This window comes from Cucumis melo, chromosome 6 (genome assembly GCF_025177605.1).
Source record: "Cucumis melo cultivar AY chromosome 6, USDA_Cmelo_AY_1.0, whole genome shotgun sequence".
Classification (NCBI taxonomy): Eukaryota; Viridiplantae; Streptophyta; class Magnoliopsida; order Cucurbitales; family Cucurbitaceae; genus Cucumis; species Cucumis melo.
Window position 1 is genome coordinate 34,192,480 of NC_066862.1, and position 26,286 is coordinate 34,218,765.

Below are 26,286 nucleotides of genomic sequence, written 5' to 3' on the forward strand. Positions count from 1 at the left end.
TGGCGAGGTACCCACGATTGAAGAGATAAGTCCATCTACACCATCGACAAACACATTAAGTCGTCTAAGGTCCCTCTCTGACAACTATGTCAACATAGAGGAAGTGGTAGGAATTGAAAAAGAAGAAAATGAGGTGATAGTGGTGGTGCCTGATGAACTCACTTGATACCAAGAAGTTGCAACCGAGGCTTGGCCCGCTAATACAAAGCAATGGAAAATGAGCTAAAATTCATTAAGAAGAGAAATACATGGATTCTAATCGAGCTTCCATAGGGACACAGACCTATTAGCCTAAAATGGGTGTTCAAACTGAAGAAAGACTCTAATGGAAAAGTTGTCAAGCACAAAGCAAGATTAGTCATTAAAAGCTATGTACAAAGGCAAGACATCAACTTTGAAGAACTTTTTGCACCTGTTGCAAGACTTGACATCATTCAAGTCATTCTTGCACTTGCTATAAACCAAAGTTGGGAGGTACACCATCTAGACGTGAAGTCATAATTTTTCAATAGGAAGTTAGAAGAAGAAGTATATGTTAATCAACCGAAGGGGTTTGAGATGCCAAACTAGAAGCATAAGGTGTATAGATTGTCGAAGGCTCTCCATGGATTGAGGCAAGCTCCACGAGCTTGGAACACTTAACTTGATAGAAGTATCAAAGAGCTTGGCTTTAAAAAATGTACTCAAGAGAAATCAATCTACCCATGAAGAGATTGAGAAGAAATTGTGCTCGTTGAAGTGTATGTTGACAATTTTATTGTAACAGGAAGTAACATTGAAAAAGTTCAAGCAACAAATGATGACAGAATTTGATGAGCGATCTGGGTCTACTCTCTTACTACTTAGGGATTGAAATAGAACTATAGAGGGGTCAAATCTTGCTCAAACAACCAACTTATACTAAAATAATTTTGTCTTAGTTTAGAATGACTTACTACAATGTCACGAAGTACCCGATGGAGCCCAAGATAATACAACTTCACAAAGACTTGAAAGAAGCTCCAGTTGATGCCACGAAGTATAGATACACCATTGGTTGTCTTAAATACTTGCTGAAGACAAGGCCAGATCTCTCATATGTTGTCAGGATAGAGAGTAAGCATATGGAAAGCCCTATAATCATGCATTACAAGGTGGTCAAACAAACACTTAAATATTTAAGAGGGACAATTTATTTTGGGCTTGCTTATGTGAAAGGATCCCAAGATGTCAATATATTTGGCTACCCTGACAGTGATTTAGCTGGTGATCTCGACAGGAGGAAAACCACAAGTGGAGTGGTGTTCTACTTAAATGAAAGCTTAGTTTCATGGAATTCACAAAAGCAGAAGACGTTGACTCTCTCATCTTGCGAAGCAGAGCTCATAGCATTATTTTCCCTCTGCAATATTGTTCCTTGCGTATATCTTCTTCAAGACTACGAATCAATGTGTGCTTGTGAGTTTTCTTTTAATTTGTAGATCCTTGGTTCTAAGCCAACAGTGGATCGATGGAAGAGCACTGAAACAATGAAGGATTGGTCAGACGATAATGGAGAGTGAATTGTGAGATTGTAAATGAGTTTTAGGGTGAAGGGTGTGTGTGGGAAGGAAATACATTCAAGGCAAAAACAAGAATACAAAAATAATTAAAATGAAAAATTTATTTTTTTGCTATTTGTACCAAACTTTTTAAAAACCCAAGCTGTATTTTAAATTTCTTTAATAAGTTTTGCATCCTATTATTAAATTTTGGGAAAGGGTAAAAAATAGAACATTTAACAAAATATTTACACTTCATAAAAAAATTAAGTATAATGAATTTTGTCTTTTATTAGTTTTATTCTATGGAGTGTAAATAGTTTGTCAAATTTTCCTATTTTTTGAAAAAACCCTACAATTTTTCATTTTTAATTATTATCAAAATTAATTTTAAAATTTACTTCATAATTATTTTAAGTTAATCAATTGACATTAAAAGAAAAATTAAAGAGAGTATTTAAAGAAAACTTGATGTCAAATTTAATAACCTTGAAAGCTATAGATCAAACTGAAATAAAACTCAAACTTTAAGTGTAAAATTATAACATTTTGAAAGAAAAATTATTATAATGGAAAAGTTGTTGAAAATATTTATAGAATATAATAAAAATTTTAGATTTTACCAATGATAAACAAAATAAACTTTTATTGTGTTATATTTAAGTATATTGACTTGAAAGGTACCAAAATCTTCTTTGATTATTTCATGGAAATTGTCAAATATGGAACATATATTTGGCAAAATATTTTAATAAATTTTTTTCTTTTAATTATTTTGTTTTATGGAATATAAATAGTTTGTCAATAAAATAAAGACCCGATTTTATTTTAGTGATGATTTATAATGAGTAATTTTGTAAAGAAAAATCCGTATTACTAAACTAAAATTATGGACTTTTTCCAAAATAAAGGAATCAAATATTTGTAGTATATAAACAATAACTCATTCTTTTCATCCGTAGTATTTCTTTGCAAATTGAAGAGTTTTCTCATTTCTTCAAAAAAATATTTGAGTAGTTCGAGGTTTTACCCAAATTAGTCATTACAGTTTGTTAGTGTATTTAGTTCTTATGTCATTTTCCTCGACACACAATACCATATCCTTGTAATGCCCGAGTAAAGGAGGAAAACACGAGATGGATTCAAATGACATGAAAGTATGACGATTAAGAAATAATTAAGAGATTCAATTTCGAATTCTCCATGAAAGGGATATTTCTTAGTAGAAAATTTTAAGCAAGAGTGAAAAAAGTCCACATTATTCAACAATCCTTTTTTAAAACTAGTATATAGATTGTTTACCAAATACATATTTACCAAACAATTATGGAGATAGATGATCAGATTTTCTACATCTGGAAAAGAAGGTTATGTTGATTATCATTAAATTAAAGTCGTGTTTACCCACCCATAAACGTAATAAATCAGTGGTAATTTGAAACGTGGCTCCCATGTGATTACGTTTGTTGTTGCTTATCTGTATTATGTAATCACAATTAAATGTGGGATCTACTTTAAATTATGTAATCTAAGAACATAATTTTATTGAAGAATTAAGGAGTGCTCAACTGATTGCATTTGAAGTTTACGTGGGGTCCATTAGCCATTATCGTTGTCATTATTTTTATCATTATAGATGTTGTCATCAAATAAATATGAAAGATATGTCTAGCCAACGGTAATTGTAACAATAACAGTAACAATAATAGTAAACGCGACGGTACTTTATAATTCTAAGTAGACTAAATTACAAAAAATGCACCTAAACTTTTAAAAGTTAAAAAAATGGCCTTCAACTTTTGAAAATGGTTTGAAAGTACCCTTACCATTAGTTTTGGATGAAAACCATTAAAGTTTTGTTTAAAAAATACTCATAAACTATTGAAAAGTTTTTTTAAATACCTTAAGCTTAAAAAAAAATTTAAATACTTTAATTAGTCCAATTTTTACACCAAATTTCTTAGAACCCAAAATGAAAACCAAAATGCTAAGTTAAAATCATAGTTTAGATTTACATCGATATATCGATATCTCTATCAATCTTTTCACATTTTTATGGGTTTGATATCGATAGAAGGGATGAATCGATATTTTCATTATATCGTAGAAAAATCCACAAATGAAAAAAAAACACAAAAATGACACTAATATAATATAATATAAATAAGAGACATGTTCACTTATTTAAAAATGATAAAAAATAATTATTTACTAAATTAAATTTATTTTTTGAATTTTTTTATAAATTTTTTTTATAAATATCCATTAAAATAAAAATTTCTATAAAATTAAGACTTCGATATTTTAAACCTTGCTTAAAACACAAAATTCAACAAAGTCTCCCAAAATTTCAAAATAAAAATTTCTATTTAAAATATATTAAAACAATAATTAGTCAAATAAAGAAAATCTTACACTAACAGTAGATTATCACTGCGTGTTAATAATCAAATACATTTATTTATTTGATAATTAATTGTATGTTAATTACAACAATAACTATTGAAATTGGTTGCGACATGATCTATCCCTCTATGTTAGTTGTTAAATAAATTTAAAACTATGTTGTTAACCTAAAATTTTGGTTGGTGAGAAAATTCGTATAGAATTTGAATTATTGAGAGTATTTTTATAACTTTTTTGTGCTCAATGGTACTTATAAAACTTTTCAATAATTCATGAGTATTTTTTAAACAAAAGTTTAACTCTTTCCATCCAAAAACTAACGGTATGTATATTTTTGAATCATGGTTGAAAGTTTAAGAGTATTTTTTGACACAGACTATAAAAATTAGAGAGATTTTGTAATTTAACCTTCCAAGTAAACATGATAAAAATTCACAAATCACATAATAAACACGACAATATAAAGAGGAAAGTGCAGCTACTGGACTTTAGTAGAGTGTCCTGGTAACTTACCAATGTTGGCTAACTAAATTAAAGAGTTTAATTAGTTAAACACGAATAATTGGAGCTCATAATCCATAGATCTTGGTTCCTTTGCTAACCCATATCTTATTAAACTTTAGAATAGTGCGATAAATAAGTTTGAAGTGTTCGAAATCATCAAGAGAGTAAAACATCATGTATATTCCATATATTTAATGACTTGACATTAAAGAAAGTAAAAGATATTTAAATATTGATATAAACAGCGGGAGTTTGAATGTGGATTCATTGGGGTTGAGTGAGAATTTAATATTTGATATTAAATTTTTATAATTAATTAGATGGTTGAATTAATTATTTAAAATTAAAAGTAATTTTGAATTAATTAATATATAAAATATAATTTACTTGAAAAATCAAAATAGTTGACCTTTGAAGATCAAAAGTCAACTTAAGGATTTTAGTGGGTTTTCGCAACATTTGATGGGTTATGTGATTAGACTACTTGCTTGGTTTGTGTAATGTCACAAAAGCTTAACACTAATCCCACTAACTAAGATTAAATGAGACTGAATGTCAATCTCTTGAACAATCTTATTCTTCTTGATCATGGAATGAAAAATCTTTGAAAAATAGACCACATCATTTCTCTCTCTACTCCAAAAGTTTATTCAAATTCATTACAAATTAGTTTATACAAACCAATTCTAAGGTCAGAGACTAGTCGGGAACTCTAGCGTCGATCCACTATGTGTTCGTGATCATAATCACCCGGAGAACGATTCAATTTTGAGCTATATATATCAATGCAAGTACTCAATTCTCTATCTTTGACTTTAAAACTAGCATGACTTAATTCTACAAATTGATGTGTTTGGAGTGTTTTAGATCCTAATTGCTTACCTTAAGATGTTCTTTACTCTTTTAAAATTATAATCATAGATACTATTGTCTAATAAATATGAAAAATCTGTTTAATTGTAAATGTAATGGTAACTATAAACTATAACAGTAATAATAAATGTGACTGATTCATAAATCTAAGTAAACATGAGTAAAAGCAATTCAAATATGTTTGTGATCGTAGACCATTACGACTGATCTATCAACAAAATTCTATTACGATCGATCGGCAAACAATTCAAGTCCCTGTAGTATTACATATAATCAAATTACTCGCGCAAACAAACTTGAAAAAGATGGAATTTCTAATTGAAAAAAAAAAAACAAAAAGAAAAAAATCTAATAAATTTTAACACGTGCCAAAATATTGTGTTGTGCGAGTGAACATTCCGGCGCACGTGCAGAGCACTCGCCCGCCAGGGCAGCCGACCCGGTTGATGTTTTCGGGATTCCCTCCGGCCGAAAGCAATTCTTCAGACACAAATGCTGATCTCGCAGTGGTAGATTCCAAAGCCCCAGCATCCGCATCAGCATCAGAATCAGCAGGCCATGCTTCTTCCCATTCCAATCCCAATCTTTGATCCCAACCCCTAAATTCCTTTCATCTTTCCAAGATCTACAACTTCTCTTCACCGCTCTCTGCTCCCTGCAGCCGCCTCCACCCCCATGGAGTCCATTCTTGCCCGTGCCCTTGAGTACACTCTCAAGTACTGGTTGAAATCTTTCTCAAGGGACCAGTTCAAATTGCAAGGCCGGACCGCTCAGCTCTCCAATTTGGGTTAGTTCTCTCTGATTCCTTCCTTTCCTAATTTCTTTAATTTCACTGCTTACTTCTATCAATATCCATAATTCCGTTTTTCGTTTTGAATTTTGGTAGATATCAATGGCGATGCTTTGCATTCCAGTCTGGGTTTGCCGCCGGCGCTTAATGTTACCACGGCGAGGGTTGGCAAGTTGGAGATCATGGTGGGTGGCTAATTGCTTAGAAGTTTCCCTCTCTTCCTTTAGATTATTGGGGATTTCTGTTTCGTGGCCGAGATCCATTGGAAATGTGATTTGTCGCTTTTTTTTCCGCTTGTTGAACTATGTGAAAGTATGAAATTATGGTATAATGATGCCTGTCTGTTATCTTTTGGTTTGTGGGTTTATTGCAGTGAAGAAGAAGGTGGAATTTCGGCTGATCTTTGTAGTAGTTTATATGTTTTCTGTACTTCGATTCTTTCCCTAATTGAGTTTTGTTTTTGTGGTTGTGTAGTTACCTTCGCTGAGTAATGTACAAGTAGAGCCAGTGGTTGTGCAAATAGATAAATTGGATTTAGTTTTAGAGGAGAATCCAGATGCAGATGTGGGTAGAAGCACGAGTAGGTAATTCACATGTATCTCTTCGTCTCTCTGCCCCTTCCCCTGGTCCTCGCTTCTTACCATTTCGTAAGCTTTATGTATCAACTTTGGATGGATGCTTTTCTAATCTCAATTAGTTGTAACTGAGCCTTTGCTTTTCTATCTTGCAGCAGTCAGACTTCTTCCAGCACCGTGAAGGGTGGCGGTTATGGGTTTGCAGATAAGGTAAGACGTTTTTGCCTAATCACTCTGGTTGACTGAAACTCAAAAGTGCTAAAGTTATTGTATATATATATATATTTGATATTCCCTAACAAGGAATGCTCATTTCACGAAATTTTGTTGGATATGCTCATATGAATTAGAAGTTCATTCTAGATTAAGACAAATTTCACCAAATCACGTGCAATGTCATAAAAACTGATCAATATTGGGCTTTTGGCTATCTATTTATGGATCAATGATGGACTGTTTCTTTTGGCTGTCAGCCAATTTCCTATGTTATTCTTCTTTCTTCAATTTTAGTTTTTTTGAACAAGTACCAAAACATCTCATTGTACAAATTAATAGAGATTACTGCTCAAAAGATAGAATTTCCACCAGATAGTGAAAAAAAAAGAAGACAAAAATAGCATAAAATAGAAAGAACAACAGAGGGAAAATAAAAGCACTAAAATTTAGACAGATATTCTTTATAGAAATTCTGTTAAAAGGCTCAACCAAGGCGAGGCTTCATATGTCTCTTTAAGCTTCGATTTCGAAGTCCTTTTGTAATTATTCCATTGGTGACATTCTTCTCAGTTGGCTCCCCTTCTTTTAGTCGGGGTGTTTTTGTGGGCTGACTTTTTCTGTTTGCACGTGTATTCTTTCATTTTTTTCATTTTGTTTCTCTCATATAAAAAGATGCTTGTTTTGGAAGAACCTTTGATTTTTTCCAACCACATTAAGAGGCTTTTAACGGCGTATCCATTAAACATTTGCCTTTGAAATCAAAGGAACCATAAGCAAATTATAGACATTTTCCTTGGAAACGTTGGAGGAAACCCACTGAAGATTAAAAAAGAAAATAATTTGCGCCAACAAGCTTGAGAGTAGATGCAGTGGAAAAAATATGATTAATAGCATCCCCACTCAACCAGCAAAGAGAAAAAACTGAAGGTACGAGAAAAATGAAAGGGAGCTTCCTTTGTAAAACTTCTTAAGTGTTGAGATTACCTTGACCATGATAAAAAAACATTAATTTTTCTTGGGGCATCTTTATTACCATTGACTTCCTCTGATTCTAGATTCTACTGGTATCTCCATTGCTTTTCTATTGGGAAAGCAGCAACAAAGTTATATATTGTACTTGCTCAATGAAGTTGGGGTTTTATCCTATAGAAAAGAAAGATGTTGACTATTGGGAATTCTTAGTTTTTGATGGCAATAGTTCACGTCCTCATTTCACTCTTTGGCACTTATATGTAATTTACATTCCACATTCATATATATGTTTAGATTGCTGAGCTCTTCATATATAATAGATTGCAGATGGGATGACAGTAGAGGTTCGTACAGTCAATCTGCTACTTGAAACTGGTGGTGGATCACGACATCAAGGAGGAGCAACCTGGTGAGTTTGGGTTATTTCCTTATTTGCCTTTTTTTCCCTCTCTCTCCCTCCACTCTCTGCCCAGTGGTGGATCTATATTAGAGGTGCTTGTTTTGGTTCTTCTTGAGGAATTTTCCTTTCTTTTCCACCTTTTACTATTTATGTAATGTACTTTTTCTAATGACTTAAAATTACATCAAAATATATATTTTTTGCTTAATATATAATGATATTGCATGATATTTACCATTGCCCCCAAAATTGTTCAATATTTAATTACATTGGTATTAGGGGCAGGGGTTGAGACTACCCCCTCCCACCAAAATTGGTACCTTTTAATATTTTTAAAGACTTAAAACTAGATCAAAATATCAAGCCCTCATAAAGTAAAGTTTTCTGTTTTCCATTGCCTACCTCCTCTTTTTGTTAATGATACAATAGCTGTATATGTTTGAACTTTTGCATGCATGGTTTTCATTCAGATGTATACACATAAAACACTAGCACCCAGGCAATTAACTTGTAAGCTATAGTTCAATTGATGACTTATGACTTGAAGGGAATATTGTATAATAACTTCATAGTGCTTAATTTTTTTTTCTACTTCTTCATAGTGCTTAATTTTTTTTTCTACTTTGTTGTCCAAGATTCTATGTATGAATAAGGAATGATGGAGAGAGAGAGAGAGAGACTTCTGTGGAGGAGTATTTAACTCGAAACTCTCTGAAAACTCGCAACGAAAGTTGATGGATGCCTTCAGTAGTCTTGTCACACAAGACAGACTTCTGTGGATGGCAGTATCTGCTTGTAACTTTTAATCCTCTCTTTCTATTTCATCAATAAAAAATTATCTTCCCAGAAAAACAGACTAATCTCACGGGACAACTTGCTTGACCCTACCACATTTGGGTGTCAAGGAAACTAATTCCTAGGTAGGTGGCCACCATGGCAAGTTAGTTTATTACTAAAGTATGCTCCCGAGGTCATGCAAAAAACTTACATTTTTAGATTCAAACTTCGAGGGTACATATATGTAATCTGGTTTTGAGGATCTGGTCTTTGGTTGTCAATATCCGAGTTCCAGATTGCAGTTAAAAGAGCTGAGGCCAATGACCTTACTTGGACAGTATGTTTTCTGTAGGTTGTAGATCTACGCCCTTTAGTTTTAAAATTTTCCGTTTAAAGATGCTATGGAGCCTGCATGTGTCTATTTGTAGTGTATGAAGGAATGGAGGGCTCTCAGCTTTATTTATCCACACATCTTTCGGGGCATGTTTGGAGGAAGGGTTGTAAACAGGAGGTTTGGGTTAACCCAACCCTTGTTTGGGGGAAGGGTTATCATAACCCTAGTTTTACCCCCTCAACCCTTCCTCAACCCTTCCTCAACCCTTTTTCAACTCTTCCTCAACCATTCCTCGACTCTTCGTCAACTCTTCCTTAATCCATTTTTTTCTCTCATTTGTAATTTCTATACTTATGAGTTTTGTTAATTTTAATTTTTTTATTTTAAAAACACAACTTGTTTTTAAGTTATCAATTTGGTACAACTACATTATTAAAATTTTAATGTCTTCCTTTATTCTTGAATTAGGGTATTTATTGTGATTACACAATTACATTTTTAATTTATCTTCAATCAACTCTATGTTCGAATTCATATCAATATATTTGTGAAATTAAAAGGTTGATATCAATCTCGTACTGTATTTATGAGATTAATATTAAAATTTTAATTTCACAAATATATTGATATGAATTCGAACATAGAGTTGATTGAAGGTAATTAAATTTTGATATCAATATCAACCTCATTGTTTCCGGTACTTTGTATTTCCTATTGTTATTTGTACTTATTTACATGTTTACGAGTTGCGTGTCACATTCATAAAACATATTTATTGAAACGTAATGTATACTTAAAAAATGTTGAAAATGAACGTCGTAGTTAAATAAATTAAAGCAAATTGTTTTACAAAAACTAGAACGATTCGGTAAATTAAATATACAAAATTTGTGTATTGGATTTAGAATATGAATTAAAAAAAAATTATTCGAACGTAACTACTTAAAAAATGTGGAAAATAAATCTCCTAGTTAAAGAAATTAATGCAAATTGTTTTACGAAAACTAGGACGATTTGGTAAATTAAAAATACGAAATTTGTGTATCGGATTCATAATATGAATTAAATATATATATATATATATATATATATATATATATATATATATATATATATATATATATATATATATATAAATAAATTCCATAACATTACCTACATATCTCTTTCCCCAAACACATATGAAAACACTATCATAACCCTACTCACATAACCCTTCCACCAAACACGTCTTATCATAACACTTCCTCCATAACCCTTCCTCAAAACACATCTTATCATAACACTTCATTCATAACCCTTTCCTCAAACACATCTTATCATAATCCTAGGTTTATCATAACACTAGGTTTATCATAACCCTAACCTCCCATAACCCAACCCTTCCCCCAAACGGCCCCTTAGTATCTAATCTTGTTATACTAGCTCACCTAAATGAAAGGCAAAAGAGCAAAATGATTTATAAACTATCCACAGAATAACGTGCATTCCTACTGCCCGTGTCAAATAACTAAATGAAAGCCCTGATCCAGTAATGCAGTCCTACAAAGTTTTCAGTCACGATGATTAGCAAGCCCTGATCCAGTAATGCAGTCCTGTAAAGTTTTCAGTCATGACGATTAGCTTTACATCTGTTAAATATTGTGTTACTACTTAGCTCTCATGTTATTTCCTTTTGTGCTTTCCTCTTCTTTGTAGGGCTTCACCTTTGGCATCTATCACTATACGCAACCTTTTGCTGTATACTACAAATGAAAATTGGCAGGTAGGTTATTCACATTGGTGCAACTGATATTTTTAGTCATAATATATACTTTCTAACAACTTTTCCATCATAGGTGGTAAATCTTAAGGAAGCCCGTGATTTCTCTGCAAATAAGAAATTTATATATGTTTTCAAGGTAATCCTAGCTTCTATGCTTGGTTTATTTGGTATTTACTTTTTATATTTTGAGATTTGAGAAGAAGCTACATTCTCGTTGAATGCATGAAAAGTTACCAAAGTAGAAGTGAATTTTAAAACCACTGAAGCTCACAAAAACGTCTGTAGTTTATAACAATGGAGAAATCAGGACAATAACATTTTTAGCTTAGTACAATGTTATGTAAGTCTAAAAGTGGCCTTACTTTTTGCGAGGGAGGCAAAAAGTAAGTCTTAAGAAACAATGAGGTGTAACCCTAAGCTTATATATAAAAAATGCATTGATAAGGCTTTCTTTTGCTTGCCTTGTATATTCTTTTGTTTATCTTAATGAATCTGTGGTTTCTTACCTGAAAAGGAAATGCTGGATGAGAATAATGTATAGATTAGGTATTCTTAAACAAATTGATTGCATAAAAGTAAGAAAAAAAGGGAAAAGAAAAAAGAACCACATCCACCATTCCCAACTTTCTTATCACTATAATCGACTTGCTTTTTGGTTTTTGTCTTCAATTTTTTGTAAACCTTTGTAGTAAATAGTTGTTGGGCTAAATTACTAACTTGTAGCTTATTGGCATTAAACAGATGAGAGAATTCTAATATTTTTTTAAGAATCTTGAAAACTTATTACATTCTTCTAATCATTTCGTAAGGCATATGAACTCAGAGCCTTAATCATATGGAAATATAAGCCTCTGCTATAAGAGATGTTAGCTTCTTATTATTCAAAGAAACCATTAAACTAAGGCTACAAATTAAAATTTCACTCTAAGGTGAGCCTGAAGGAGTGAGCATTAAATGCCTTTCAAAACACTAGTTTGTTATTTGAATGGAACGTATGTTGGCCTTGCTCCTCTGTGCATACTTCAAATTTCAATCTAACATGAAGTAATGTTATGTTTATTGATTCATAATGTAAATTTTTCTTGATACTAGAAACTTGAATGGGAATCTTTATCAATTGATCTTCTACCTCATCCGGATATGTTTGCTGATGCTAATTTGGCTCGTGCTCAAGAGGGACCAATTGGTAGGGATGATGATGGTGCTAAACGTGTTTTCTTTGGTGGAGAGCGATTTATTGAAGGAATATCTGGTGAAGCTAATGTAATTCAAGTCTGATGTTTAATTTCTTTCTTGATGAACCTGTCTTTATGGTGCAATCTTAAAGGGCTCAAAGCAGCTTATAGAATAATGACTGTTTTGAAATTCTCTTACATTTTGTTTTGTAACCTTGAACAGATAACATTGCAAAGGACCGAACTAAACAGTCCACTTGGTCTCGAGGTGAATTTACATATTACAGAAGCTGTATGCCCAGCCTTAAGTGAACCAGGTTTTTAAATCATTTGGTTTTAGATCGTGAACAAAGGTGTTGTAAGATAGTGATCTATCATGCTGATGGGATTTATCTATGACATTAACAGGACTTCGTGCCTTTCTTCGCTTTTTGACGGGATTATATGTCTGTCTGAATAGAGGAGATGTGGATCTAAAATCTCAGCAGGTTATCATTTACTCTGCTCTTTGAAATGTACTTTTGAATATGTTAAGGGAAAGCTCACACATCTTTCTCATTCTTGTTTTTATTGGCAGCGTTCAACAGAAGCAGCAGGGCGTTCTTTAGTTTCTATTATCGTAGACCATATATTTCTGTGTGTGAAAGACCCTGGTTCGTACCTTCTGCCATAAAAAATAACCCCACCCTTTTTGGATTATATTATCTTTAATAATATGTGCACTGTGTAGTTGGGATTGTATCCTATGTATTAAAAGGACCGAGTCCATTGGGTCAGAGCTGAACCGATCCAATAGTGGTCATGTTTTGGACGTTAGTAGCTAGAAGTTACCATCTGAGTTTTGAAAGCTTAACTCAACCCTTTAGTATGTTCATGTTTCTCCTTTCCTGATTTGAAACTATGTTTGATGAGTGGATGAATATGTAGAGTAGGGGTCAAAAGCCTCAACCCAAGATAAGGAAGTTCAAAATGTTCCAAATAGTACAAGGAGTTTAAGAGGTTGTAGTCAAAAGGTTTGAACAATTTGGATGAAGATAAACCACAAAAACAATATGATGCTGCGTGAAGGCAGGGTTAGTACCTTAGTTTGGATTTTAAAATCACCTTGCTTGATAAGGCCACAATGTTGTATTCTTTATAGGGAAGCAGCTGAGGAGCTCGATCATTATTGTGGACTTGTGACTTTGCTTGGTCAGTTTAGAACTGTTTTGAGGAAAGAGAAAACTTTGACTATTTATAGCCATGAAAAAAAAAACATTATGGGTGATAGTGTCTATAATATTCTTTGTCGTTTTGCCCACCCGGAAGATTCTTGCATTTATTTCATCCCAAATCATCTCCTAAACAACCCAAATAATGCATAGCCACAAATGTTCTTTGGCGGCTTGGAAAGGTGGATCAAGGAACAACATTCGGAGCCAACTCTGCATGTGTAAAAGCTCGTTTGATTTTGATTTCTAGTATGAATATGAACCATGAAAAGGTGGCCTAAAGAACTAATCGAACCAAAATACTGTAAGGTATCCCTTAAAATAGAGTTCTATTGAATGAAAGAAAAGTCCTCAGGCAATAGATGATAATTAGAGTAATAATACCCTTGGCTACTTATAGTACTTCCTTCTTCCCCAATTTACCCCTCACATCACTCATGGTCCCCTCCACTCTCATTACATGATTCTTATGTCCTGCACACCCGTGCATAACTAACTTCCAAACAATTACATTCATCCCCTTTCTCTTATGCTGATGAATGATAGGCGGTCTCACAAATGCCTATGGAAAAGTTAGGTTAAGCTAATTAAAGAAAAAAAAGGGTGATTTGGTGTTGTTAAGGAAACAATGAACCAATTGAAGCAAGCCTGCCAAAATTGAGATGCCAGTGGGAAACTGCCAAAATTGAGATGCCAGCGGGTCTTGATATTTTTTATTGCTCACTTTGCACCTAGCATACCTCTTCTGAAGAATGGAAGCTACTTGGGATTCTTTTTTGGGAGTTCATCACTTTAGTCTACACGTACAATGAGATCTTCGAAACCCTGTCATGACCTGTTTCTTTGGGATAAGAGGTCAAGTCCACTCACAAAGTTTCTGCTCAGGGGTACAAAAGTCATCAGGGAACTTTTTCTTCACTCATTTATCACTAAGGATGCTAAAGATGGCAGTAGATTTGCTAGTGCAAAAGCTCCTTGTCTTTGATCATGTTCTTGGGTTGGATTTGTAAATCACTAAGGTTAACCTACATTGAAGATCCTGAAAAGAATGGTCGACTTTCTATATATTTGATCTATGAAAAGGATTTCATTCTTGAGACTCCTCAAGGTGGCAAAAGTTGAAAGAGAAAGGCTTGTAGCCAATTTACTTGTCCTTTAGGTCTGATTCTTTTCACCTTTGTCAATCTAATATGTCAATTAAGAAGCCATAAAATCCTTTATTTTGTTGATGTCTTTCCCATGGAGAGGTTAGAAGTCATACAATTGGGTCAATCTACCTTTGGAAACTTCAAATTTTGAGGCAAGGACTCTTCTTGAAGCTTTTATTTTTGACAAGTGAACTTGCCAGCTGAATATAATACTGTAAGTGTTTTGAAGCTTTGGATGCTCCATTTTTCTCTTAGCAACGTTTATCTCCTCCCAGGCTGTGGAGGTAAATGGACTCTTGTAGCAAGTTAAGATTTTGTTTGTGATTTCCAAGGAAAAATACGTATCCTGTAAATATAGTTGATGGTTCTGACTCTTGACTATGGCTTTTCTGTTGATGATGCTATGAGTTTTGTTTCTTTGTTGTGGGAGGGAGAGTTTATGTGTATAGAGAGGAGGGGAGGGGGAGGGGGAGGGGGAGGGAGAGGGAGATGGGGAGAGTAGAGGGAGGGCAAATGGCAGGAGGGAGAGACAAATTGGGAGGAAAGAGGAAGAGAAGGAGAGAATAAGTAAAAAGAATTGGTTTTGTTTTTGACGTCACATCAACGATGTTAAACAGTATTTTTTTTATTTTTTATTTTTTATATCTGTGAGTGTTTGGGTCAGTTTATGCGCACCTTGACTAATTTCACGGGACTAACTGCTTAACCTTCAACATTTGGGTGTCAAGGTAACTCGTAGGAAACTAATTTCTACATAGGTGGCCACCACGGATTGAACCCATGTCAAGGTAACTCGTAGGAAACTAATTTCTACATAGGTGGCCACCACGGATTGAACCCATGACCTTTTAGTTAGTTTATTGAGACTATGCCTCTTTTTTACTGCTAGGCCAACCCATGATGGTTCAATACAAAGATTAATTATTCTCACATTTGCATATGAGAAAATTAGAAACGGCATCATTCACCTACGGAATGGTCATTTGATGAGTGTTGGGATCACGATGAAAATCAAGTGTAAAAACTTTGCTTTTAGTTTTTTTTTTTTTTTTTTTTTTTTTGTCGTATGATGGAGGGAGGTATAGGTAGGAAGAGTTAACTTGTATAGGAGGAGGGGGGGGGAGGGAGGGCGAATGGGAGGAACTTCTTTGTTTCTTTGTTGTGGGAGGGAGGGAGGTATAGGGAGGTAGAGTTTATGTGTATAGGGAGGAGAGGAGGGGAGATGAAAGGGAGGAAAAGACAGATTGGAAGAAAGAGAGGTAGGAAAGAGAGAAGAAAGAGGAAGAAAAGGAGAGAATAAATAAAAAAATTGGTTTTGTGTTTGTCCTCATATCAATGATGAAAAACAGTATAAAAATTAATTATTCTCACATATGCATATGAGAAAAATAGAAATGCATTATTCACCTGAGGAATGCTCTTTTGACGAGATTAGGGATCGCAATGAAAATCAAGTGTAAAAACTTTGCTTTTGGTTTTAGTGAGAAAAGGGAAGATGGAACTTAAGGAGGTGGGCAGAAGAAATTTTTTCAAAGATTAGCCAAAATATGGCGTTTCATGGTTGAGAGATTGTTTAGGCGGTTTAATGTGTTGTTCAAAGGTAGAGTTGTTCTTTAAAAGAGAAGTTGCAGAAGCCTTAATTTAGGACTAATTAATTGTCAACACGAAGGGAAGTTGCGGACAGTGGCTTTGGAACAATTCAGGCGCCACTGATATCCAAAGGTCATAAAACTTCGGGCTGAAGGAATTCGTGAACACATAGACGCAACTTGGAAGCTTCATAGGCTCAATGAAGGTAGTTTTTTCCAAGAAAGGATATGTAGAGTAGTGGTTTGATTGGGGTTCTCTGATGCTGAGTGTTGGGCCTCATGCAGTCAGTTTGAGCTTCTTTTTAGGCCCACTGACTGACCAAAGAGGCAAAACCAACCTACAGATGCGATGGAAAAAATACATTGACCAACAGAACGAAGCCAGTTCGGTTGGATTTAGTAGGTTGAAATGGTTTGGCAGAATATTGATTGCCCATAACAGGGAAATTGTCAAAAATAACTCAGTTAAGTTTTCATCTTAAAAAACTAGTGACTTTTGAGAAAACTCCTTACAATAGTTATTCAGATCGATGATCGAAATTTACTGAAAATTTAACTTTTTCAATGTTATCGATTAGTTTGGCTTTCTCGTTGAAATCTCGGCTAGTATTAACCCCGGGATTTTATGATTTTTGAAAACTTTTATATAATTATTCCAAATCATATAGCGAATCTTAACTAATTTTTCATATCTTCTCAAAATTTTACTGTCTCTATCAGATCTTATTTCAAAACTTTTTACAATTTTTTAGATCTTCATCTAATTTAAAAGTTCTTTAAATTTCAAATTCCAAATTGTGAACTTTCACAAATCCAAATTTGGTCACACCAATGTTGCAAACAACATCCAAGTCACCACAATTTCTCTGATTTGAAAAAATTATGTGAATCTTAGTGTTAAAATTATGGGAATCTTGGTGTTAATCTCGGGTAAAATAACACTGGGATCCTATATATTTTGGCTTTTTAGATGAAATCTTGGGCCAGATTAACACTGATATTCTATATATATATATATTTCAAATCTTATCCAATTTTTTGCAAAATTTGATTTTTTTCATAATTTGTTGAACCAATTTGGAAAATTATTTTGATAATTGGAAAACCGATTTGAAAATTTGGAAATTCATATAATTTTGTGTAAACATAAATTTGCTAAAGATTTGAAAAATTATGTTATAATTTGTTATAATATTTAGTAAAGATAACTGAATTTGAAGAAAATTTGAAGAGATAAAATTTAACATAAGATTTGGGAATATTACATAAAAAAGTTAGCAAATCCCGATGCTAATTATGGCGATATGTATCGAGAAGACCCACAACAATCGATAAGTTAAAAAAGATAAAATTTAGAAAAAAAATATTTGAACGACTTTTCAAAAAGCGGGTTAGTTTTTTACAGTCAAACCTCAAATGCATTATTTCTGGCGATTTCCCCCGCTAACACTAGAGGTGAGTGTTTTCTTCTGGAATCCTGTAGTGAAAAAAGTCTCGGAACAGCTCTCATCCCGGAAAAGAAAGGAAAAGGGAAAATGTGTGCTTTCTTGAGGGAAACTATTGATTTTCATCATAGCTTGGTCGTTTTGGTGTGTCGGTATTCAAGTTGATTAGTTTGTTTGTAGCTTTTAAGTTCGCAACTGTTTGGTAGGAGCTCTGATAGAATTTTACTTGCTGTTTATATACTTCTGTTTCCCTATTTTAATTTCTTACAAAATTATATTGTACTTGCAGAGTTCCAGCTTGAATTTTTGATGCAGTCACTATTCTTTTCTCGGGTAATGTTCCATACGGTTGCAGCTTTTAATTGGAATTGTATCAAATAATATTTTTTTTTCTAATTCTCTTGGCTTGGTGGGGCTGGGAATCACGGACAGGTGTGGGACATGGATATGTTTGAACATGTTTCATACTTGTGTTTGATGCTTCACAAAAATTGTCCCATGTTACTTTTATGCTTTTTTAATTTTACACCCATTGAAAACACACGAGACTTGTCATACTGAGACATATCAACCAAGAACACTGATGAGAAAATTGTAACAACATTTAACCCAGCCTATTACCAGGCTCATATTTCAACCCATTTGTCAATAGAAGTTCGGTTTCTAAAAAAGGTAATGTTAGTTATTTATCGTGCTGTTGTTTTATTTTCCCACTTTGTTTCCCGATCTACTGGTTTTAACCAATTACAGATTATTGGAAAATTTCAATCTTTTGGTAGATGAGATGGTGTGAATTAACAATGTCCTTAAAGTCCTGTTGTGGATTCACAATTTTCTTCTTTAAACGTTACCACCACCATACCATTGTAGGGTTATGAATTAGTCTAGATTTTATTGAACTTATGACACTAAACTGCTCATTAGAGTTCATTTAGTTCATCTATAGATTTCCCCCTCCCCTCCACCTCTCTTTATCATACCTCAATGTGGGTGCTCTTTTATTGCAGGCTAGTGTTAGTGATGGACAAAATGACAATAACTTGACGAGGGTCATGATTGGTGGACTTTTTTTGAGGTAGCTTGAGTTTTCATCTCTATTGATTATCATTTTTCTTATTTCTACTTATAATTTTGGATAAAGATTTGAACTTCTATTGACAAGGAATGAAATAATAACTGCATAAAAAAAACCCGAAAAAAGGTCCACCAGAGGAAGGAACTCTAGTAAATAAAACCTTATTTATAGTTACAAAAAGATTATGTCATCAATGCATAGAGAAAAGTATAGAACTTAGTGAAGGACCAAACATCACTACCTTGAAAGGTTATTTTGTTTCTTTCCCCTTAAAGACCCCACAAAATAGCATGAATACCAGCTTCTCAAAGTAAGGGAAAAGGATGATGACAGAGAAACTCTTCAGTCATCTCCTTGTAATAACTATGTCTAGCAACTTGAACTCAGAACTTTGCAAAAAAGTAAGTAATAAAATGATGGAGTGAACTCATCGCTCCAAAGGATATGATGCACTGTTAATGGTTCGGCATTAGGTTCTGCAATAGGTTCTTTTCATTACACTTATCCGGTGGTAAGTACAGCGGTCCAGGTAATATGGACCAGGTAAGTCCTCTCTCTCTGGTGTCTTATCCTCCATTAGGGTCGGGAATGTTTGACAGTGGGGATGGTGTCATTCACATGAAGTAGTTGTATTCGGTTCCTTGTAGTTGAGGGGCAAGTTGGGATTGAGAGTTGTTTTCAGCAGCTGGTCTATTTTCAATCTTTTCCTTACTCGAGGTGTGCCTTACCCTCTGCAATTTCTCTTTCAATGGGAGATAGGTGGCCAGTGCTTAATCCTTGGATCCATTCTGCGGGTGACGGGTCGAGGAGAAGTTGAAGGCTTCTAACCAATGGAGAGGTTGTTGGAAATTCTTTAACAATGTCCAACTCTGCAGGCCTTCAAACTCCTCCTTCAAGCAGTGGTTCAGAGAATATGGGGTGGGCAGCTTTAGCCTTGGTGGGAATTAAAAAATTGGAGGCCAAGGGAGACAAAGATGGGAAACGGGAGTTAGGCACTTTACAAAAAGAGGGTGTAGAGAAGAGGAAGAGGAAAGATGGGGGAGATCGCAAGGGAGTTAAAGAAGTTGGATAGTTCAGTAAATTACGGAAGTAAGAAAGACCTAAAAGGGGTGGGGCTATCGACTTCTAAATGTTAAAAATATTCTCTTGGAATGGATTGAAGGGGCAAGTTAAAAGGAGACTTGTGAAGGAGGTTCTTAAATAAGAGAGTCCGGATATAGTTATTCTTACGGAAACGAAAAGGAATTCTTTCTGTAGGAGTATTGGAATCATTTGGAGGAATAAAAGGGTTGAGTGGGAGATCCTGGAGTGACTTTAGGGGGAATTCTTGTTATATGGAATACTAGGTCTTGCTCTCCAATTGAGGTGGTTAGGGGAAATTTTTCTCTCTATCTCATTTTCGGATAGTGAAGGTAAAGATTTTTGGTTCTCTAGGGTTTATGGTCCCTCGAGACCTCGGGGGAGGGAGGCTTTTTGGGAAGAGTTGGGAGATCTATATGGCTATTGTGGTTCGCGTTGGCGTGTGGCTGGGGATTTTAATGAGGTTTGATCTCCGGAGGAGAGGAAGTCTGGTGTAGGATAACAACCTCAATGAGGGGGTCCAATAAGTTTACTGAAGAGAGTGGGTTATACCTGCAAATAACTCAAACCAAAACACACACAAACAACACAAATATTCCAGCAACACACAACAGAAATATCAATGGAAGAGAGCTGTGTATTCAATATAAAATCACCTGCTACACAAAAAGAGTTCCTAATAAGAAAATCAGCTAAGTAAGAGGGCTGCACTCTCCATAATGAACAATGTTCACTCAAAATGCATAATGATCAAGATGAAGAACCCTAACACAAAACACCAAGATATATATTCCATTTCTCCTGTTGCCACGTGTTGCAAGAACCACCGGCCATCCTAACAACAATGTTGTCTAGGTGGAATTTCCCTTTTTACCCCTCCTTTGGTAAACTTGAGTGATTGGAGGCCTAGCGAGAACTACTAGGATTGGTAGATTTCTTTTGTCAGAGGCTTGGATTGATAGGTTTGGTTATCCTAGACAAACTAGAGGGCCTAGAGTTACATTAGATCATGGGCCTATTATCTTGAACTCAAGACCAGTTAAATTGGGCCCGAGCCCCTTTCATTTTGAGAATATGTGACTGGATCATCTGGATTTTAAGACTAATATTTTGAATTGGTGGAGCATGATGGTCTAAGGGAAGTGGGAAGGTTATTGTATGATGGGAAAATTGAGGAGGCTTCAAGGAAACCTTAAAGTGTGGAATAGAGACGTTTTTGGAGATATAAGATTGAGGAAGAAGGAGATCTTAGGTAGAATTGAGGAAATTCACTGTCTTGAGTTGGGTGGTCCTTTAGAAAGAAGTCTGAGAGTGGAGAGGGAAGACTTGAAAAGGGTTTTTGTAGAGTTAATCAGAAAGGAAAATGTCAGTTGGAATCGGAAGGCCAAAATTAAATGGGTCAAGGAAGGGGACTGCAATACTAGCTTCTTCCATAGAGTGGCTAGTTGTAGAAAGAGTAAGAATCATATCTGTTCTTTGTTACTTGAGAGCGGGCTGGAGAAGCTTCTCTTCCAAGATGCATTCGTTTTACGCATCATATCACCCAAATGTCCCAAAACGGAAGGTTTCTTGGATTATGACCCAGGGTAAGATCAAGTTGAGAGGAGGAAGAACCAAAAATTTGTATATTCTTGACATCATAACATTTTCCTGAATACAATTATAGCTAGTTGTATTTATTAATTTGTCTAAGTGATAGTGTTCGAGTGTTTAAGTTACTATGTGCTATTTGACCTAAATTTGATATTGTATGTATGTATTCAGTTGATTCTTCTTTTTGAATGTGTACGTTTTTAGGGATATAACCTTACTTGAACAAGATTTGTTCTATAGGTTGTGCAATTGTATCCTTGAGTTCTAAGAATGTGTACTTTTTTAGGGATACTTTTTCACGCCCTCCGTGCACATTAGTTCAACCAGCTATGCAGGCTGTTATAGATGACTTTTTACATGTTCCAGAATTTGGTAATGTCACTGGCCCTTTGTTTAGTTTCAATAAACCATTCTTGGTTCTATAGCTTAATAATATGCATTTAAGACTTGAGATTTGAAATGCATCTTGTCTAATGCTGACGATAACTTCTTTGCTGGACAGCTAGGAACTTTTGCCCACCAATATATCCTTTCAAGGACAAGCAGTGGGGATTAAGTGGAAATGTTCCTTTGTTGTGCCTCCACTCTGTGCAGGTCAAACCTTCTCCAGTCCCCCCCTCTTTTGCTTCCCAGACAGTCATCCACTGCCAACCTCTCACAGTACGTGAACTATTTTTAAAACGACCATGCTAGTTACTTAAACATATTTAGGACTATCATTTTTCTAAACTCGTTTTCTATCTTTGTAATTCTCTTACAGATTCATCTTCAGGAAAAATCATGTTTGAGGATATCATCTTTCCTAGCTGATGGAATAGTTGTGAACCCTGGTTCTGTTTTACCAGATTTTTCCATTAGTTCTATTGTACTTTCTCTCAAGGAGTTAGATGTTTCTGTTCCATTAGACGTGGCCAAATCTACCGATTATCATGGCAGCTGGGATGGCATTTCTCATAGCTCTTTTGATGGAGCCCGGCTTCATATTAAGAACATGCAATTTTCTGAATCACCTTCTCTGAATCTTAGACTACTGAATTTGGATAAAGATCCTGCTTGCTTCCTTCTCTGGGAAGGTCAACCTGTTGATGCTAGCCAGAAAAAATGGTCCACTAGTGTGTCTCAGATTAGTTTATCATTAGAAACATACAATAAAGTGTCTGGATCTAAGAGATCTGATGCTATTTTAGCCTTGTTGAGATGTGTGGAGCTGACAGACGTTTCCATTGAGGTAGCTATGGCAACTGCAGATGGAAGAACATTAACAGCAATTCCTCCTCCTGGGGGTGTTGTAAGAGTTGGAGTTTCCTGTCAACAGTATCTATCAAACACCTCAGTTGATCAACTATTTTTTGTTCTAGATCTCTATGCATACTTTGGTAGAGTTACTGAAAAGATAGCACTTGTTGGAAAGAAAAATCGACCAAAAGAAAGTGGAAGCAATTTGTTGGTTGGAAAGCTTGTGGATAAGGTACCAAGTGATACTGCTGTTAGTTTATTGGTAAGGAACCTTCAACTTAGATTTCTGGAGTCTTCTTCCACAATTATCGAGGAGCTACCGCTTGTTCAATTCGTTGGTAATGACATGTTCATCAAAGTTTCTCACAGAACGCTTGGTGGTGCTGTTGCTATTACATCCACAGTACGATGGGATAATGTTGAGGTGGATTGTGTAGACACCGAAGGAAATACCACATATGACAATGGAACCGTGTCAACTTCAATTGAAAATGGTTCTCTGATGAATGGGAATGAATTATCTCGACTAAGAGCAATCCTTTGGGTACATAACAAAGGGGATAGATTCCCAACTCCGTTTCTTGATGTTAGCATAGTGCATGTGATTCCCTTAAATGAGCGTGACATGGAGTGTCATAGTTTGAATGTGTCAGCTTGTATTGCTGGAGTGCGTCTAAGTGGAGGAATGAACTATGCCGAAGCCTTGCTGCATCGGTTTGGAATTCTTGGTCCTGATGGGGGCCCAGGAAAGGGTCTGATGAAAGGTCTGGAGAATCTACGGGCTGGGCCACTTGTGAAACTTTTCAAAACTTCACCTCTTCTTACTGGCAGTTTAGAAGGTGCAGGATCTATATGTTGACTGCTTAAGAATTACATTGTTCATGCACTCTAATTTATAATGACTTTTAAGGATGCATGGTATCTTCTGTTCTCGTTGCAGAAGTTTCCTTTGTTATCTGTCTACTTTAAATTCTTTAGAAACAAAATTTTTACAATCTTCAAGTTGTAATTTTCTGTGTGGAATTTCAGGAGATGGGAAAGAAAGCTCTCTATTGCAATTAGGAAAGCCAGATGATGTGGACGTTTCCATAGAACTTAAAAACTGGTTATTTGCACTTGAAGGTGCACAGGAAATGGCAGAAAGATGGTGGTTTTATAATCCTAATAATGCAGGCAGAGAAGAGAGGTGTTGGCACACTTCTTTCCAGAGCTTCCGAGTAAAAGCGCAGAGTAGACGAAAGGACCCACTTAGTGGCAAAGGAAGCTCATTAGGAAGTCAACAGTTTCCCGTGGAGTTGGTGATAGTAAGCGCCTCCCAACTGAAAATTTTAAATTACATAAACTGACTAACCATTAGCAATTTACTCCCTTTCTGGTGCCTACGATTTTATTGAACATTCTCTTTCTTTCTCCATGCTTATGGTTTAAGTCCAATCTATATGCCTGAGCTTGAAATACTTGTGTCAAATTCAGATGAGCGTAGAAGGCCTGCAAACATTGAAGCCTCAGGCTCAAAAGAACTCCCATCATAATGTCTCTCTCATCAATGGGGTGAATGAAACGATCGAGCCACTTGGAGGGATAAATCTTGAAGCTCGCATGGTGGTGTCTGAGGATAATGTTGATGTTGAGATGGCCAACTGGATTATGGAAAACTTGAAGTTCTCTGTCAAGCATCCGGTATTTGACAATCGATTTTCCTTGTGTGACCTCATATATTTGTTTAGAAACTGTTCTTAAGCATTGTTATTCATGATAGATCGAGGCAGTTGTTACAAAGAATGAGCTGCAACATCTTGCCTTACTCTTCAAGTCAGAAGTTGATTCGATGGGTCGAATTGCTGCTGGAATTCTTAGGCTACTAAAGCTGGAGGGTTCTATTGGTCAAGCCACCTTGGATCAGCTAAGCAACCTTGGTATGTCAGTTTATTACTCAAGCCCATGATACTAGGCTTTTGAAAAGTTCTCTATTTGTGCCTACAATCCCCCAATTCCCCGAACTTCACCTTTCGTTTGATATTTTGTTTTAATTTATCTTTTTTACCTTATGAGGATTGAGGAGAGTATGCACTGAGATGACAAAATTAGCCACGTCTCAAACTTCAAAATTGGAACTTATACCACAATCTCGTTTTGTGCTCATGATGAACTTACTCGTTCTAGCACTTCTTTTGAGGTCTCTTAGACAACAACTATTTTACTGGTTAATTCTTATTTATTCCAGGAAGTGAAAGCATTGACAAAATCTTCACTCCGGAAAAGCTTAGCAGGGGAAGTAGTCTGGCCAGTTTGGGAGTGTCTCCGTCAGCATATTTGATCGGGGAAAGCCCACGTCCAACCATAGAATCTACAGTGACTTCTCTGGAGCAGGCTGTTCTTGATTCCCAATCTAAATGCACTTCTCTCATGACCGAACTTAGTAGTTCAGATTCGTCATCACATGTAGCAACTATTAAACAACTCCACGAGAAACTTGATAGCATGCAGACATTACTGTCAAGGTTGCGGAATCAAATCTGATTTGCATCTGCTGTTATCTTATTTTTCCATGGCTATGCAATTGGAGGTTCATCGGGTCGAGGTGGCTATATCCTATTTTCAGGAATGAGATACTGTGACGTGACCAATATTTGCTCATCGTTTGGAACCTGCAGCTGCCATGCTCGTCTCCCCTGAAACTCACGGGGTGATTCAAGAATTGTGTAATTCAAGATAGAAAGAGGTCATTTCTCAAATATATAGTTCACCATTCTTTCTCCAGTATATATACATATATAGAGATAAATAGAAATGCAAGTTGAGTGTATGTAATTTAGCTCGGGAGAAATGATATTTCATTTTTGTAGACTCAGATTCCTCACTCAAAAGTAATGAGTTTTGTACATGACTTTGTTATATATATAATGCTCTATCATGTAGAAAATTAGTTGCTTCATTTGTTGTTGCCCTAATATCATTGTGTTGCTATAATAATTTTTACTCCCTTAATGGAATTCAGTTTTGTAACATTGAGTTGTCCATATATGAATGATTCACCGTGAACCTTTCTCCATTTTCTTAACGGGGGACATATTGAATGACATGTTTATTGCATGCTCGTGCATATGAAGATAAATTGAAAACTATAGAAGGAATTGTCAATAGCCATTTTTCCCCACGAATCTACAGTGATTTCTAATAGATCTCGGTAGATCTCAGGCTACCATTGCTCCAAGGTATGCATTTTAGATTATGTGCAAGGCATTTTAATAGGTAGTAATTGCAAGTATGAATTTAAGAAGAATGAATTTAATATGGTTGTTGATTGGATGAATTTAATAATGAATTTAAGAGACTCATTTATTATAATATGGGCTTTGTTACTAAAGAGAGTTCATTACAAGAATGAAAGAACTAGAAGGTTCAATTGGTTACAAGAAATTTACAATAATTCAGAAGCACATGTGAAAAAAAAATTAATCAGACCAAAAAACTTTTTTCGTCCATAAGTTAGCAATGTATTGTTGTCTAAACAACTTTGTCTGCTTTTGATTTAGACAACTAATAAGACCATCAACTGTGACACGTTCAATGAAAATGTGTAGTTATGTGCAAGCTTGTTT

At 35.0% G+C, this 26,286-nt stretch overlaps 2 protein-coding genes across 2 annotated transcripts; both read left to right on the forward strand.

Moving 5' to 3' along the window:
• The first annotated feature begins 956 nt into the window (after positions 1 to 956).
• Positions 957 to 1,541, forward strand: LOC127149751 (secreted RxLR effector protein 161-like). The gene is made up of 2 exons (XM_051085622.1): positions 957 to 1,400; positions 1,461 to 1,541. Exons 1-2 carry the CDS (start codon positions 957 to 959, stop codon positions 1,539 to 1,541), a joined length of 525 nt encoding a protein of 174 aa, XP_050941579.1.
• Positions 1,542 to 5,770: 4,229 nt separating this feature from the next.
• On the forward strand, positions 5,771 to 25,619 carry LOC103501618 (uncharacterized). Its single transcript, XM_008465229.3, has 20 exons — positions 5,771 to 6,090; positions 6,190 to 6,278; positions 6,568 to 6,677; positions 6,824 to 6,878; positions 8,177 to 8,265; positions 11,066 to 11,132; positions 11,206 to 11,268; positions 12,225 to 12,395; positions 12,531 to 12,624; positions 12,716 to 12,795; positions 12,885 to 12,960; positions 17,990 to 18,033; positions 18,708 to 18,775; positions 21,735 to 21,820; positions 21,951 to 22,108; positions 22,209 to 23,523; positions 23,714 to 23,988; positions 24,158 to 24,364; positions 24,444 to 24,600; positions 24,909 to 25,619. The coding sequence occupies exons 1-20, from the start codon at positions 5,979 to 5,981 to the stop codon at positions 25,202 to 25,204; spliced, it is 3,612 nt and encodes a 1,203-aa protein (XP_008463451.2). The 5' UTR covers positions 5,771 to 5,978; the 3' UTR covers positions 25,205 to 25,619.
• Positions 25,620 to 26,286: the final 667 nt, after the last annotated feature.

Bases quoted from the DNA above. Each gene is read 5' to 3' on its own strand.
- LOC127149751 (XM_051085622.1), top strand. From the start codon at position 957: ATGGAGCCCAAGATAATACAACTTCACAAAGACTTGAAAGAAGCTCCA. The intron at 1,401-1,460 runs GTATATCTTCTT...TTTAATTTGTAG, and splicing joins TCTGCAATATTGTTCCTTGC to ATCCTTGGTTCTAAGCCAAC.
- LOC103501618 (XM_008465229.3), top strand. From the start codon at position 5,979: ATGGAGTCCATTCTTGCCCGTGCCCTTGAGTACACTCTCAAGTACTGG. The intron at 18,776-21,734 runs GTAGCTTGAGTT...GTACTTTTTTAG, and splicing joins ATTGGTGGACTTTTTTTGAG to GGATACTTTTTCACGCCCTC. The intron at 21,821-21,950 runs GTAATGTCACTG...TTTGCTGGACAG, and splicing joins TTTACATGTTCCAGAATTTG to CTAGGAACTTTTGCCCACCA.